The following is an 18,248-nucleotide window of genomic DNA, read 5'->3' as shown; positions in this document are numbered from 1 at the left end:
AAATTGATGTTGTTCCAACTAATCGATGACAGCAAGGATTGGTTGTATCGTTTTGAGTTAAAGAATTTCCAGAATTTTCTTGGATCTTAAATTAACGACTTTTCATAGTCCGTAATATAGTTCTGATGGCAATCGCAAATCATGAACTTTGCATGTGATCTCAGAGTACGAAATTCTTCGTAGATGAGAGAGTTTCGTGTTCGTTTCCAGATTTAATGTATGACATGCTTCTTTCTAAGAACTGCAATTACCTCTTTCCAGAACCATATTGAATAAATTCTGTTAGTCGTTGGATATCTTCTGGAAAAACATTCATCAAAAATACCATAAATTAATTTATAAGAAACATTGAGAGCAAAACTAACATTAATTGTTTGATACAATTGTGTCCAATCCGTACGAGACAGCAAACCATTGAGGTGGCCAAAATCCACGTCCCTAACTTCATACTTATTACATACTTTTTCATTCATAAATGGCCGTGAATTTAGCTGTTTGAACCTAATGCCAATTGCGAGCGCTGGATGATAATCATCCTCTTTAACGAGGACATAATTACTTCATGCGACGTCATCGCAATTAGCATACATATTCGTTAAAATTACATCAAGTTTATTATTATAAATATTAATGACACAATATCAGACAAATTAAACAATGAACAGGCAAAATCTCAAATATGGGGCGGACGGAATATTGAAATCGCCTAAAATGACTATAATTTTGGCAATTAAAAAATCACTGTCGGACATTAAAGTGTGAAAAAAGACATCACTTACTTCACGTGCCTGCGTTGGCGGAAAATATGCAACACACACATACAGCTGTTCTCTGTTTAATAAGTAAATCGCGACCCAAATGTGCTCTCCGGTGGTGTGTAAACGTTCTAATCGATATGCTGAGTGCACACGGTCGCTGCGAACCGTCAACAGATAATTTAACTAATAGGCGCTAATATGCTACTCTAAAATATCTATGAAGCTCAATTAGACAGCTGCGAAACGTCCATTTGCTGTTCAAACCCAAACCTAACCTAATGAAAATTTTAAAACTAATTATAGTTTTAGAACTTTTATTAGGTCAAATCCAAAATACAAACTTAAGCCAACTCATCTCTTAGCCATTGCATCTCACATATTGCTCCGTAGTTTGCCTGCATTTTGATATTACACATATTTTAAGAATATGATAGCTATCCTTACCAATTATTATGGACTTCTAATACAAGAGTGCTGATCAAAGTATATTCAAACCGAATTTTGGTCAATAGTAGAGCGCAAAAACAATTATCACTTCTCAGAAGGCAAAACTTCACGTCTAAAGCAATAAAATCGTGTCGGCGCCGTCACAGTGGGAACGCTCGGTAATGAGCGTTTGATTTTTTGAACGCTCTTTTTTAAAAAAGATATTTTTTGTGGATCAATAGTCGGCTGGATCTTTTATCGTAGAACCATTAATAAGTGTGCGTTTAAAATAGTATTATAATAATATATAGCTCGCATCTATTTTAAATATTTATTTATGACGCATATACTTTAAATAATTTCTGTGTATTTATTTTCAGGTGGAGCCTCCTATGTACCAGGCAGCGCCAGGGTCTCCGGTGGCAGTTAGGGGTGCCCCAGAGGGGGCGCCGGCACCGGCCGCTTCCCCTACGGCTCCCCACGCTTATCCGCAAAACTCTCTCTATTACGCTATGAACGTCTGACAAATGGAATGATTGGAAACAGGTCCGAACTAGGAAAACATCTCCGTTGGGACTCCACTTTGTCGCATTAAAATCATAAAATAATACAAAATGGGTACTGTGCGTTCCAAAACTATAGAGCAGCGTAACTCAATCTTCATGATTTTATTAAACAATGTGTCGCAAAATAAACGGAACGTACTTTTTCATTTTTTAGATGTTGTTCTTTTCAAAGCTGTACATTCTTTTTTAAGAAATATTATACAAATTAAAAACCACCGATTGTCAAACAAAAATAGAAATATAATATGAAATGTACGGTGACGCACAATTTTTTATAAAAATATTTTTTATATAATTGAAATACATAGTATAAATCATGCCGTTATACATACATACAATAAATGACATAAAAAATATTATTAATTCTGTTTATGTATACAATATAAACGATAACGATAGTAGCGAAATTAAAAACAATTTCAATAATAGGTGCTTATTTATATTAGAGTTGCAAGAAGCGGAAGTTTTGGAACACTAGGAGAAAAATTGGAAATTACATATAATATTTTCTTATAATATCATATATGGATCTAATGTGTACTTACAGATCAAAATAAATTAACAACAGCAAAATTACGTTTAATAAGATTTAAATCAGAAAATACTAATTTAAGTTATATTTATTTTGTATATTTGATTATTTTTTTCTTTGCATTTTTTGTTATAAAATTTCATACACTATCTATTTTTCCAAAAGTCTCATCCGAGTTTATTTACATTTAATGTCTGCCAGCTATTTATAAGCTCACGTCTCTAGGTTTAATACAATCATTTTTAATTAGATATAATTTTATATTTTGTATCATTTCTGATATCCAGGACTTATGTAAGCTCAAAAAAAATCTATATACATAGCTTGCGGCCCTGTACAGTCTCCATATACTATAATTGGTATAAAGACTCGTGCCAAAATTATTTTAAATTTATATTTTTTATTATTAAGATACTTGCGGCCCTGTACAGTCTCCATATACTATTAATAGTATAATGACTCGTGCCAAAATTGTGTTTTTTTTTATTATTATCATTATTATTAAGATGCTTTTTTATTATTACGAACTTTTTGGTTGAATGTTTCCTTTTTATTAATAAAATTATAATTTTATTCGTTTAGTAATTTTTTTCCATAAATATTATTCTGACAATCCAAAGCATATCCATGTAGCTTTAGTTAAAAAAAAACACGCAATATATAATAACGAATTATCATAAATGGATAACTAAATAATAAACATGCCGATATACATTTAAAAATACAAGCAATAAAGAATAAAACAACATTACTGACAAATTAGATATTAAAGTTTTTTACAATTTTTTAGCAAACTTATATTTTGGTTTTTTAAAATTAAGATCAAATGCCTTTCAGAGGATTTATATAATATATCTTTATAAATGATATGTAAATATTGCGCAAATTTTTGAGATTTTATTAGCAATTTGCTATCGAACCTGAGTGAATAGGAAATATTATAAATTAAATTAATATATACAAAAATGAAAGCTGTGAATTATAAAAAAAGTATTATCGTTAGATGGATTTGTTGGATAATAGTCGTTAAAATAACAAAAATTAATTTATAAACTTATTTGATAAGTAAACTGATTTTAGAATTTGTTAATTTTTCGCAAGTGACGCAGGAAAGTACTATATTTGTTTATTAAATGTATTGTTTTTGAAGAGAAGTTTTTTATATATAAATTTTATAATTATAAACGGATAAGTGATTTATTGTTCGTAGTCGGAAAGTTTTAATTATATACTGATATAATATTATAAAATATATAAATACGATATTTATAAATACAACAAAATAATACAATTTCTTTTAGCATTGATTAAAAGCAAGTAATTATAACTATTCGTATATATTCATAGAATTATTACAATATAGAGAACATGTCTTTCGAAAGGTGACGCATGTCCATAAAAAAATTATATAATACCGCGTCCACAAGAAGAATAGCTTATACACTTATCCCTCGATCTACGCACTTAAGACAAAAAATTAAAAATACTTCTAATCAAACATATTTAGTCTCACACAATGTACAAACGCGTAGCTAAATGGCACACTCCCACTTATTTCACTTGACCTACATATTGAACCTCTCCTACTGCCCATGCAGTGTGTCTTGAGTTGCTTTTTTGGAGTGTTACATGTCGCTTATTATTCAATAATTTAAAGAAACGTTAAAAAGTACAAGTGTATAATATTTGATCGTTTTATTACAATTTTTGTGGAACGTATCTACCGCATAAATCGAGGGATGAGTATGCATCCTTATGCTATTACAATATTTTATAGCACATCACGAAATGAACAGCCTTTATGTTCTATCTATATGTTATACTTCTATGTACATATATGTTTTAAAGATTGGGGTACATGTAATAACACAAAAATATATGTACATACATGCATAAATGTATTAGAAATCGGTAAAGTATGTGTGTGTATGTCTATACAGTTAAAAAGATGTTTGATAAAGGCAATCTTGGCTTTCGCGAAATGGAAGGGAACGACTTTACAAAACCAATAATGACAGCATAGTATGATATATGTAACTTTAAGCTCTCCTTTTTCTCTTTCTTTCTCAGTATTATATCGCGAAAGCCACGAAGTAAAGAAAAACCTGTGAAACTATTCGCTTTTTTTTTAAATAATGTGATTTTTTTTCGAAGTTGTGATTTTAAGCATTAATTTCGGGCGTTAAAAATAGAATTCGTTGCATAATTTCACACGTTACATGTAAAATATACATATAATTGTATACGTACATAATTGTGAGAAGAGTGGTTGTTATATTCACATTGAATAGTGTTACAGATCGGTCTAGAGTCGGTCAAATGATAAGAAGTTAAATATGTCGAGTCATGTTCTTTGATCCCGTCATAACATAGACTTTTAAAATTAAAAAAAAAACGAATAAACTGTGTATTTGGAGAGTATCAATATTTTATTTGTAAATTGTTTGATACAGTATTAAATAAATATGTTTATAATAGTTGAGTAAAAATCACAAAAAATGTACAAAATGTGTACTAATTTTTTTTCAAATTTCCATATATTTATATCGCATTAAAAATAAAAATGATAATTTTCACAAATATATAATACATTAAAATATTGTACATATATATTATTAATGGCGATAGAATGATTAGTCATTAAACAATATTTTATAAATATATATTATAGTGATGATAGATCATGACATTGAGTTTTTAATATATATATATATAAATTATACAAATAATTATTTTTAACTTTAGAAAAATTTGTATATAAAGGAATATATTCATTGAAATTTATCTGAATTTAAAATATATAATTATAAATTGTTTTTATTTGGGAATTCAATTCTAATTATGACCAAAAAAATAACGTGTATTAAAAATTATATAAAAAAATTTAAAGTATTAACTATTAATAGCTTTTACTATTATTATTATATTATATCGAAAAAGTGTCTAATTTTGCGTTGAAAAATTTGATTATTTAATGCATGACGTGTTGATCTTTATGTTCTGATAATATTATTAAAATTGTATGCACGTTTGTACTGAAATTTGTTAGTTTAGTGAGTATTTCAGGGTTTCTTTTCTAAATGATTTTCCTAATTGTTAAAAATGTACGATATAAAGATATATACAAATAATTTTTTGAAGTTAAATATTATTAATATTATAATAACAAGAACTTATATAATCAAGTATTTCCAATTGTAAAATTTCTATTATATAATATGTAGATTATGATATGTTAAACATAAGAATATATACGTATATTGATTACTGGTTTTGTTCTTATTTCTAATACACATCTAAAATAATTTGTTAATGTATATATAATACATAGGATTACCATATGGTATCCAAAAGGAGGACAAGTCCTCCCTTTTCAATTAAAATATAATGTCATCCATCGACCCTAAAATGTCCTCCTTCTTTGAGAATGTTTATGCAGTATAAAAGTAACAAGACTAGCCGCCTTACACACAAAATAAATATGAATATCCTTATTCGGAAGTATATTTGTTGTTCACACATTCTTTAATGTCTATATTTTAAGTAAATATGACATTTGTAGAGCAAGAAGAGAACTCTGTACTGGAAATTGTGAACATCTTAGAATTAATGTTACAGATGCTGCGAATCAGAATTGAAGACAAGTTCGTGCCCTTGAAAGTGCAGTAGCTTGTTCTTGAAGTAAATGGTTTGAAGGAAGAAGAGCAGAACGTCTATGACGAATTTCAACATGCTTATAAAACATCTTGAGAAAATGGACACGACCCTGTGCGAGTACAAGAAGATATGATGTCTTGTATTGAGTGAAACTACGACCAATTTTGCAGTCTTATGTTATTCCTCAAACCTGAAGACAAAGGGATTAAAACGGTATGTTTTAAATCTTGTCCCAATAATGATTGTTTTTAGAATAACTGAAAATTTGTCATTTTTATTTGCATTCCTGCTCATAACGCAAATGTTAAGAGATTTTTTTGCGACAAAGCCCGGTTACTTGATGAAAAACTTTCTGAAAAAAAGGAGCGAGCAAAACAATGGGCGTTAGAAAAGGAAATTCGACGAATAAAATATATTTCTACTGCATGAACTTCATCTGATTTTTACAGTTCCTAATATACAGGATAATTCTACATCCAGTTCAGATGAGGATTCTGCAAATTCACAAGAAAAGTTGTCAACTACGAAGTGAATCTTGTATGTGAAGTATACAAGATGTTAGCTACGATAGGTCTAAAGACTTATGCTCGACCATAAAGAGCGGGTGGGAACATTCAAAAAACTAGAATTGATATATGACGCTTTCCAAGAACTATCAGAATTTAGTTTGGACCTACAAAACCGCATTATGGATCTTTACAAGTCAAATGAGAAAATAAAAATACTTTGCGTCCCATTATAAATGCACTTTTGCTTGAGTTTTACTTCACGAAAGAGATTCAAGAAACGATCCTTCCATTATATTTTATACAAAATGTAATGGAAGACATTTTGAGAAGTGAAAATTATAAACTTGTCAAACAGACTGCAACTAAATGGAAGAGAAATTTGTGAATTCTGTGAATATATTCTCGAAAAAAAATATTAAGAAAAACTGTTGTATTTGATACAGACTCTAAATAGCATTTCCATTTCTTCAAGTGAATGTGAACACGGAGAATATAATAGCCGCCGTAAAAGACTAAGATAATTTCAGCATTTTTGTTCATCAAACTTATCGCACTGCCTGTGAGTCTTTTTGATCCTTCAAAGTAAGTTATCTGTGGTAACTCAGAGGATGATATTCGGCCATATATACCCTAAGTTCTTGTCTATAAGCCGCGGCTTATCTAAGGAAAAAAGTTGTGAAAATGCAAAAATAGAATATCGGCTTATACATAAGTCCGGCTTATACACAAACTCAATTTTATTAAAAAAAGTTATACATTTTTAAAAATTAATTTTTATTAAAAAAAAGTTATACATTTAAAAAAAATATTTTTTATTAATTAAAGCCATCAAATTCTTCATCAGATTCAGTATTAAACCGGTCAAACATCTGGATTCAATATGCGACAGTGCTTAGTTATAGTAAGTTCGGCTTATCCATGAGTCCGGCTTATCTATGATAAGATTTTTATTTTAAAATTCTTATGGTTTTTGGTCTCCGGCTTATATACGAGTCCGGCTTATATACAAGAATGTAGGGTAATAACAGCAAGATTTGTCTGACGAGAATTGGATAAAATTTTAGAATTTACTATGATCATTTGCCTTAAATAAAATTAATTAAATTTATGGTAAGAACTGAATATATAAATTTTATAATAATTAATTAAATTTATGGTAAAAACTGAATATATATATTTTTAATAAAAAAATAACACAATGCAAGTTCACTGCTTTGAGAAGTAATTGATATTAAAGCTTCAAGAGCTGCAGAAATTTAAGAAGCGATTAATAAAAATACATACTTATAGATTTATATAAAGTCTCGCATTGATAATTATAAGCCAGAAGGATTGCTTTCAGCACTTACAAAATTATAAAATATAAATATATTTGGCAGGTGACTACTTTCGAACAGCAATATATCTACCGGTAAAAATGTATTCCGATATTATATTACTAAAATAACTTATTTTAAAAAATATTTTGGAAAATACTATTTTTGTAGATTGTTTTTTCTGACTTCATTAAGATTCATAGTATTTTTTCAAATAACATGCATTTTTTAAATGAGCAGGTGGGGGCGAATGCTTATTCCGTAAATGACGTCCCTGGAATACAAAATTTTATAAAGAAACATTAATAATATTTTTTAGTTAATTGATTGCCCTTCAATATTTGTTTAAAAATACTATGACAGGATAAAGTACATATATTTTAAATATATTATAAATAAATACAATTATTCAATTAAAACAATTATTTAATTAATTTAGACTAAAATTAAAATAAATTGTCACAAGTCAAACTTCCATTAGGGGTAAGCATTAAATAATTTTTGTAACCTACGTGGAACATCGCTATTGCATAATGTCACATCACTCCGTTCATTCTGTCAGTGTTATCGTATTACTTTGTTAGACGTTTGACACTACGACAATAAAGTGTTCTATTAATCGCATTATCGCAACATTTAAAGTGTTCAGTGCTTAGATTATCACCGTTAGCGTATTTTTAAGTAAAATCGGCCATGGCGGACGAAGCAGCTTCGTCGCGTATATTCGCAGAGGAGAACTCCGCATCGCCAATATCGTCATCTTCATCAACGTCGGACTTTATATCCACGCCTGAGAGTTCTGTGTCCTACGAAGCAAGCGTCAGCCTCAAGAGTCTCAAATTGTACCCTGTAAGTCACTAATGCTTAGACACTTACCATATGTTTTAATTTTTTGGCGATGGGAAGTGGCTGGTGGCAATTAGACACCGATTAAGCCCCTGCAGTAGTATTTTTTATTGAAATTTGAAGTTACATGGTGTTTTACAAGTAAACGGGACGCGGGCTCGCACGCGGGTGCGAGCCCGCCCGCCCGTTCGCTTGTATAAGTGTTATCAGAGTGCCACCAAGTTTTGGCCATAATAAACTCAAATAAATACATATAAATAAGCCCCCTACAGTTTAATCAGATCGAATGAATGTTCTGAAGTCGTGATTTTTTTCATATTGGTTTAGTAAAACAAAACGGCGAATAAAATCATCGTTTTTTAAGATTTTGTTGCTACTCTGCCGTAGGGTAGGATTATTTTTACTGATCTTTATACATTTTTCATTTTATTTAACTACTTTTTAATATTGACAGGTTCAATATTTTCAACGGCTATGGATTATCTGTACTTTTCTGTTATTGGGGGTCAAATTTATTTAAAAGTATATTTATTTATACATTTTATTTATTTATATACAATTGTAAATGACATTTTTTAAGTAGATTCGTTACAGAGTTGTTCATGGGTAGTGGCTGGTGGCAATTAGACACCTATTAAGCCCCTGCAGTAGTATTTTTTATTGAAATTTGAAGTTACGTGGTGTTTTACAAGTAAACGGGACGCGGGCTCGCACGGGGGTTCGAGCCCGCCCGCCCGTTCACTTGTATAAGTGTTATCAGAGTGCCACCAAGTTTTGGCCATAATAAACCCAAATAAATACATATAAATAAGCCCCCTACAGTTTAATTAGATCGAATGAATGTTCTGAAGTCGTGATTTTTTTCATATTGGTTTAGTAAAACAAAACGGTGAATAAAATCATCGTTTTTTAAGATTTTGTTGCTACTCTGCCGTAGGGTAGGATTATTTTTACTGATCGTTATACATAATAAACCTAAATAAATACATATAAATAAGCACCCTACAGTTTAATCAGATCGAATGGATGTTCTGAAGTCGTGATTTTTTTCATATTGGTCTGGTAAAACAAAACGGCGAATAAAATCATCGTTTTTTAAGATTTTGTTGCTTCTCTGCCATAGGGTAGGATTATTTTTACTGATCTTTATACATTTTTCATTTTATTTAACTACTTTTTAATATTGACAGGTTCAATATTTTCCACGGCTATGAATTATCTGTACTTTTCTGTTATTGGGGGTCAAATTTATTTAAAAGTATATTTATTTATACATTTTATTTATTTATATACAATTGTAAATGACATTTTTTAAGTAGATTCGTTACAGAGTTGTTCATGGGTAGTGGCTGGTGGCAATTAGACACCTATTAAGCCCCTGCAGTAGTATTTTTTATTGAAATTTGAAGTTACATGGTGTTTTACAAGTAAACGGGACGCGGGCTCGCACGCGGGTGCGAGCCCGCCCGCCCGTTCACTTGTATAAGTGTTATCAGAGTGCCACCAAGTTTTGGCCATAATAAACTCAAATAAATACATATAAATAAGCCCCCTACAGTTTAATCAGATCGAATGAATGTTCTGAAGTCGTGATTTTTTTCATATTGGTTTAGTAAAACAAAACGGTGAATAAAATCATCGTTTTTTAAGATTTTGTTGCTACTCTGCCATAGGGTAGGATTATTTTTACTGATCTTTATACATTTTTCCTTTTATTTAACTACTTTTTAATATTGATAGGTTCAATATTTTCCACGGCTATGGATTATCTGTACTTTTCTGTTATTGGGGGTCAAATTTATTTAAAAGTTTATTTATTTATACATTTTATTTATTTATATACAATTGTAAATGACATTTTTTAAGTAGATTCGTTACAGAGTTGTTCGTGGGTTGCTTACGTAGTGTCTTACGCTTATGTAAGATGCCGTCTTATGTAGTGTCCTACGTAAGCAAACACGAAGCGAAGCTGCGTGAGACGAAAATAACAAACAGTCGCTGCTGCTTGAAATTTCCTACGTGAGTCACATAGGATACTTCAAGCAGTAGCGACTGTTTATTTTTTTAGCTTCGCGCTACTTTGCTTCGCGTTCGTTCACGTAGGATGCCGTCTGTTCTGACGGAGTAATACTTAAAATCCCAACCCAGTATTTATTATATTTATATAGATATTTAAATTATTAGAAGCAATGTGTACTGGTTACACATCACAGATAAGTCCCGTCCGTTCTACTGTTACTAACCTTCTGTCTATCACCAAAACGGTGACAAAATCTCTCGATACGGGAATTCGAGTAGACGTTGTATATACAGATTTTGAAAAGGCCTTCGACAAGGTTTGTCATGGGTTATTATTAAAAAAATTGTGGAACCTCGGTTGCTCGAAAGAATAATTCACCTCTTCAATTAAAATTGTATAAATGTATTCAATTTGTTGCGGACTCCTCTCTACATAGTGATTTAGACTTTCTATGAAGATCGGTTTCTGTTAACCGTCTGCCCTTTAGTGTCGGAAAGTGCCATACTGTATCATTTTCTTGATCCCGTTCGCCATCAGTTCATATGTTATCTCCACAAAATGCTACGATTTTTGAAGTCAAATTATTTTACCTCAATACATTTATTAGATAATTGACGATAACTTCTGATGTTTCGCCTGGTTCTTCAAATTCTAAAAGTTTAACTTGTATGCCTTCGTATGGTAGAAAGAAATGAACTAAAACAGGGAATATTTTCTTGGACCCGTGGTTTGAAGCATCAGTTAATACATATGAGGTTGCAAAAATTTTATAAACTGTAATAGACGTTGGTAGAAGTCAAGACTTAAAACTCAAGGGATTGTGTTGAAATTCTGCAGCTGTTAGTTCATTTATGAATTGAAATTATATTGTAAATAATAAGTAACTGATATTTTCAATTACCAGATAAAGATTATTTATTTGAAGTATTATTACAGGCATGCTGATAACACTTTTAGAATGTGTAATTGCCTAAATTAGATGCATTATATTAATTGATTGTATAATTTTACCCAATTTATATATAAATTAAAAAATGCATAATATCTTTTGATAATAAATATCTTATAACACTTCTATCTTTGCTTTTAGGGTGCATCTTTAAGTGAATTGAAGACCGCTATAGATAATTGCAAAAATCTCATAGCGGACAGTAAGCAATGCTCCAGCGAGCGCAAATGGCTCGTCCGCTTGCTGATCGAGCTGCGTCTGCACGAACAGCAACTAACAGATGTAGACTTAGGCTCGACTCAAATGGCCATTTCCACCATGGGCCATCACTTTGAGCTGAACTCGTTACGCAAAAAGCAGTACTGCGATAATTGCAGCGGAGTAATCTGGATGGCTATTCAAGGATCTTACATTTGCAAAGGTTTGCACATATCATGTATATACATCTTTACACTGCAGCGTATTTAACAATGATTGCTAGCGGTGCTATAATTTATTTAAATTGCTTACCAGCATCAACGAAAAGCTGATTTTAAAACTAATCATTATGAAATGTATGTTTTTTTGTTTCTTGATAGACTGCAACTTCTTATGTCACATAAAATGCGTTGAAAACATCCGCCGAGTTTGTGCACATATCGTTGCTTCCGAAAAAGGAGAATTGGAGATGACTGTGTGTCCGGAAAAAGGATTATCTTCGCAGTCCTATAAATGCGCCGAATGCAAAACGAATCTCTCTTTTGGTAAGTTTATCAATGACCTTTTAATTATAATATTTTAAGTGTATTCAACATCTCAAGATACCTATAGTATCTGAGATACTAAGTCACTATGAAACTAGAGGCTTGGCCATAATAATGGGGCACCCCAATAAATGTGTTATATCTTAAAAAATCGTGAAAATATAAATAAAAAACCGATTAAGGTTATTTAAAGAGCTTATTTTTAACATTTAGTAAGCCCACCCTTAGTTTTAATTACTGCTGCAACCCTTTTTGGCATACTGTCTACTAATGACTTGCAGGTAGACAGAGACAATTTTTCTCGCAGAATTATTTCGGATTTGCAATTTTGTACAGTGAAATAAGGATTTAATCTCGGAATGAAAGATAGAAAGCTGAAATTTCGCATAGACCTTTGTTTTGATGTTTTATAGACGGACTGAAAAGTCTCATAAGATATTGTGTCTGCTAGTCAAGATGTCAAAGGACACAAAAATCGTATATCAATTACGGAAAGCTACGAAAATACGGAAGCATTTTTCACCGCATAGTTTATATAATGCTACCCTATTAATGGATGCACACTTTTTGCTCTCCGCGCTATGTCTTAAAAACTGTTAATCATACGAAGAAATTAATTTTACCAAGCTTGTAGAAAATGTTGTTGCTTGTGAAACATCTAATGACTAAAACTACCTGCTAAAATATTTCGGTCACTTGTAAAGAGCTATATATCAATTTAAGAGGTGCCCCATTATTATGGCTAAAGCTGTATATATTCTAGTAATAAGGAAGATCAGTAATTCGTCTTCCACTTGTTGCCATCAGCAAATTTTTAATATATAATTATTTTCAACAATATACACGAATTTAAGATTATCACAGATATCTTACAACAACTTAATATCCAACGTTTTCCTTCTCCATAGCCATATCGCAAACATCAGCTTGTTTCGGTCTTTCTTTATTGGCAGGTACAGAACGAAACTTGTATAACAAACAAATAATCACAATCAACGCTTTATCTTATTACTTTACTTTGCACTATTATATTAAGTTTTAGACTTTTCACATTTAATCTATTAATAAGTTTGACCTTTTCATAATGTTTTTCACCTTCAATTTCAGAGTCGGAAAGAAACAAGCCACGCTTATGCGATTATTCAGGACTTTACTACTGTAGTATGTGTCATTGGAACAACACATACGAAATACCCGCCAGGATCGTTCATAATTGGGATTGGGAAAAGAGAGCAGTCAGTCAGGCCACGTACCAACTCCTGTCGTTGGCGAGAACGATGCCTTTGATCAACCTTGAAACTGCCAACGTAAAGTTGTTTAATTTTGTCACAGAGCTGGATTACGTAAGTTACTTAAAAATCTTCTATTAATCTGTAACAGCATGTCGAGCTAAAATAAACTTAAAATTGTTAAAGATACGTAAAGTTCGCAACGACTTGAAGGTGATGATGAAGTATCTGACTAGTTGCCAAAAAGGCATTAGTTTGATCACGGCGGATATCGTATACATGTCAGAAAACCCATATTTATACAGTATTGATGATCTAATGGGCGTCCGAGATGGTAATCTAGAGAAAAAGTTGATCTCCTTAGTCGAAATGTGCCGAGAACACATCACATCATGTTTGGTAAGCAGTGTTATTTTATTTCAATTAATACCTAACCGAAAAGTTCTCGTTGATATTGTATTTGGTGAGTGCCCACGTTAATTTTTATAATTATCATTAGCGTAGTTTTAGTAATATGAGAATTTGAAAATTGCGATTATTTGTCATTTTTTTCGATCGCGCGCAAATATACCGACTGTACCTGTGTTTTTTCATGCAAAAGTGTGGCACGTTAGGTTAGGTTAACAGAGAATATGCAATATAAAATGGTTTAAAAAATAGCTGTTCTTTATAATTTTTTAATACATTTTTTGCTGACCTTTTGTGCTTAGGATGGAGGAGTAATTCTATTTTATTACAAATCTCTATAACTCCACAAGTACAAAATATAATTTAGTGAAATTTTAATTTCAGAATTAACATTTACTGCACTATCAAACTCTAAAGAACTATTAGATAATTACTGATTCAAAGTTACGTAAAACTAACACTAAGATATTTTAGTTTTGATCAAAATTATATAAAGATTTAATCAACTTATAATTACAAGAGGAACTACCGCTGTTTTTTTAGTTTTGTATCATTTAAAACACTTCCTCTTGTAAGTGCCACACCACACATGTATGACACAAACTTTCACTACTATTTTTTTGTGCTGCACACACTCGGCACTGCAATATATGTATTGTGTGTACTCTAGTTGAGAATGAATTAAGTTAAAGCAAAATATCTCTAAAAACTACAGGATCAGATATTTACGGTCCCACAATCCGCAAATAAAAAATATATTATCATCAACTGACTGATAATATTAACCCTTGTATTAATAAGTTACTGATCGATTAATTCGCTGCCATTTTTAAATGTATAATATCTGGTAATTAGGTTTTTATCAATTGCACTATTTTTGCCTCGAGGTTTTCGTTTAAAATCTATTAACGAATCTAATGAATTACAAGCATAATTTTATCTTGATTTTCAGCCATGCAGCTCCAAGGGCTACAGATGTGAGCTTTGCGGCAGTAAAAAAGTAGTGCTATTCCCATTCAACTCATCGGCCATCAGTTGTGAAAAGTGCAATTCTTGCTTTCACCGAGCCTGCTGGATAAAGAAACACCAGGTGTGTCCGAAGTGCATCAGAATTGAAAAGCGCCTTCAGATGATGCAAATTTCTGACGACGAATTCGAAGACGACAATTTAGAACTCAATTAAACAAAAAAACTTTTTGTATTTATTTATGTATTTTGCTCTTTTGCAATTTAACCTCATTTTTACACAAAGTAATCTACTATCTACAATAATGTAACAAAGATATTCTTTTTTTAGTTTGTATTATATTCATTTCAGTTCAAAATGTGCTAAATTAATGTTGAATCAATTCACCTATCTTACTTCATATAATTTATTTAGAGATATTGAAGATAAGATGATGATTCAATGATAGTGAATATATGAATATGCATTATCAATATTTTTTATTGCCTGTTCCTTAGCATAAATGTTACAAAATTCAAGCCATTAAGCTCATGTGTTTTAGTTTAATTTAAATAGACGCTTATTTTTCTAAAAAAGATAATATCAATTATATAGTTTTTTTAATTGTTGTTTAATAATAAGCATTATATTTTTATTTATTTTTGAGTGTATGTATTCTGATTATACGCAATCTCTATTGAGTTTATATGTATATACATTTAAATTACTTAATAAGTAGATATAAAAAATTCCCACTATAAAGTTAGCAAATAACAATATTTTGATGCTATTATAAATACTCGAATCGAATTTTAATTATAGATTGATAAATTCTATGTTAGAGCCTTAAGTCTACTTGTGATTGTATTTATACAAATATCAGTCACGGCAGTTTGATAGTTTACTGTTTAATAACTGAAATTGTGATTAACTGTTAGTATGCTGTGAGACTGCGATGTGAAACTTTTCGATTCACTAATATTTTGTATATATATGACAATATGTAACCATTAAATAATTCTTAAAAATATTAAAACTAAAACACAATGCAATGTTTGACTGATAGAGATTACATGTTTATGAAACTTCCTTTTTAAAATAATTAATAATATGCAAATATCGGGAAGTTTTCGAAGTTGTTACCACTTGTTTAAGAAGTTCTAGATGTGTGTGTATGTTTTATTCCATATTTAAATTCACAAATGTAATGTCACGACATCATATAATAGAATAATTTAATAAATATTATGTGCATTATATTATTGTTGTTTGATTGTCACGTGCTTTAATTAATTTTTTCATTTAACTTTATACTCGTTTCTTGATTAAATATAAAATATATATATTTTTGTAATTGCTTTGGTTTTATTTATTTCCCAAAAAGTGTAGTATTTTTATTATTCACTATTATTTTAATATTATTAAAAAATGATATTATAAAATAACAGTATTCTGTTGTAGATGTGGAATAATCTTAATGTACAAAAGTACAAACAATGTGATTTTTTTTGTATTCTACTTTAAAATTAAATAAAGTTTATTATAAATACATTTCTTATTGAACTTATATATTATAAAGAAAGTGTAATGTGCATTTGGCCGCTTATTGTATTTTTTTTAATATTTTCAATTTTTCGCGTAGTGATAATTTTTTTATATAATAAATAAATCTAATAATAATATTACCCTTCTCACATAATCATTAGAATCATAAATTTATTCGTCACCGAGGATGGAACGAATTTAATCGGAGTCTATAAATATAACGAATGCGCTCATTGATTAGATAACAGAAGCTGGGTTGCTTTTTTGGAACATTTCAAGCGATAACGAATGCTGAATGATGATTGTATAATAATAACAAAAGTAGGAAGGTTGTAATAATACGCAGAAGAGCTCCAAGCTACTCTGAGAGTTTTTTGGTGCTGCCATCAGATATATGTATACGTATATACAAATATATACACAATAAATAAAATAAGTCGTATTACAAATATTATTATTTTAGTTATGATGCATATATATTAAAGGAACAATTATAAAAAAAACAGATTAGCGTATAAATCGAGCATTCGTAGAAATATTAGGTTGTTTTATATCAAGTGGCTGATTTTTACTTAATCTGAAACGAACTATGATTGGAATAAGATATTTGGAGTAAATAACTTTTTTTTCCATTTATTTAACTAGGGATGTTGTGCTCTTCTTGATTTTCTTTTGTTTCTATGTATTATAGACAGGCGCGTAGGGTGAGATACTTTCGCTCACTCGCGTGTTAAGTGACGAGAGTGAGTGAGAAGAAGTGGGCGTGCAGAGCGCATGTAATGCACGCCCTTATCTCTCACTCACTCTCGTCACTTAACATGCGAGCAAGCGAAAGTGTATGTATCTCACCGTACGCGCCTGATTACAGTGTCGACAAAATATTTACTTTATCTTTTTTGTAAGAGTTCAAACTCCACAATGTGGCGCAAGCAACGAGAAATTTTTGGCGAAATTGCTTTTAGTCAAAGAACTGTAAGACATTGGTTCGAGAAATTTCTTACTAACGATATTAACCTTAAAAATGAGCTATGCGGAAGACCTCTTTTTGTTGTTGATTAACAAATATTAAAAAACACTGTTGAAGTTTATTAACAAGCAATTGTACGGACACTCTCAGCAGATTTAGAGGTTTCCTGTAACCGTTTCACAATTGGATGCCATAAAAAAGGTAAAAAAATGGATAATGATCATTATGTAGTTTTAAAAAAATAGGTACCGGAACGCTACTCCCTTTTAGGGTAGTTAATGAGATTTCAGTTTATGTGAATCGTGAGACGATTACCGTAGTTATCTTGTTTATTTTATAGTTTTGCAGTATCCTGTTTAAAATGAGCTGTTGGTGACTATTGAATTAAGCTAAAATAAATGTTTACATATTGTAGCGACTTACGCTCGGTACCTAACGTTCCCACTGCGACGGCGACAGCACGATTTCACTGCTTTTGACTTTTGAGAAGGGATAATTGTTTTTTGCGCTCTCCTATTGGTTAAAGTTCGGTTTACATATGCTTTATTTAATTCTCACTTATTGTAAGTAGTAATATTGTTATAAAAAATTCGATTGCCCCTTCCCCTGGAAAAATCTAAAATGACTTCTCTACCTATTAATATGATATAACTAAATGTATGTTTATTAATTTTATAAATATGATAGATAATAATATAAAAATAGTTATAGATAACTCTATTATAATATATATATATATATATATATATATATATATATATATATATATATATATATATATATATATATATATATATATATATATATATATATATATATATATATATATAT

At 30.3% G+C, this 18,248-nt stretch overlaps 2 protein-coding genes across 4 annotated transcripts in view; both read left to right on the top strand.

Moving 5' to 3' along the window:
- LOC148234521 (uncharacterized) overlaps window positions 1-2,855 on the top strand; it is a 175,259-nt gene extending 172,404 nt beyond the window's left edge. For all 3 annotated transcript variants that reach the window (XM_088187468.1, XM_088187467.1, XM_088187470.1), the window contains one exon: window positions 1,565-2,855. In XM_088187468.1, coding sequence (XP_088043594.1) covers window positions 1,565-1,708 — 144 coding nt within the window. In that variant the 3' untranslated portion in view covers window positions 1,709-2,855. The remainder of the gene's footprint in view (window positions 1-1,564) is intronic.
- A 5,444-nt stretch (window positions 2,856-8,299) lies between these two features.
- On the top strand, window positions 8,300-16,162 carry LOC148234520 (differentially expressed in FDCP 8 homolog). Its single transcript, XM_088188502.1, has 6 exons — window positions 8,300-8,613; window positions 11,721-12,000; window positions 12,158-12,322; window positions 13,430-13,665; window positions 13,738-13,950; window positions 14,912-16,162. The coding sequence occupies exons 1-6, from the start codon at window positions 8,458-8,460 to the stop codon at window positions 15,140-15,142; spliced, it is 1,281 nt and encodes a 426-aa protein (XP_088044628.1). The 5' UTR covers window positions 8,300-8,457; the 3' UTR covers window positions 15,143-16,162.
- The last annotated feature ends 2,086 nt before the right edge of the window (window positions 16,163-18,248 follow it).

This window comes from Plectrocnemia conspersa, unplaced genomic scaffold (assembly GCF_051122295.1).
Source record: "Plectrocnemia conspersa isolate PC_06_02 unplaced genomic scaffold, ASM5112229v1 ptg000006l, whole genome shotgun sequence".
Lineage (NCBI taxonomy): Eukaryota > Metazoa > Arthropoda > Insecta > Trichoptera > Polycentropodidae > Plectrocnemia > Plectrocnemia conspersa.
The sequence above is the reverse complement of the archived record's forward strand: the minus strand, read 5'-3'. Positions and strand labels throughout refer to the sequence as shown.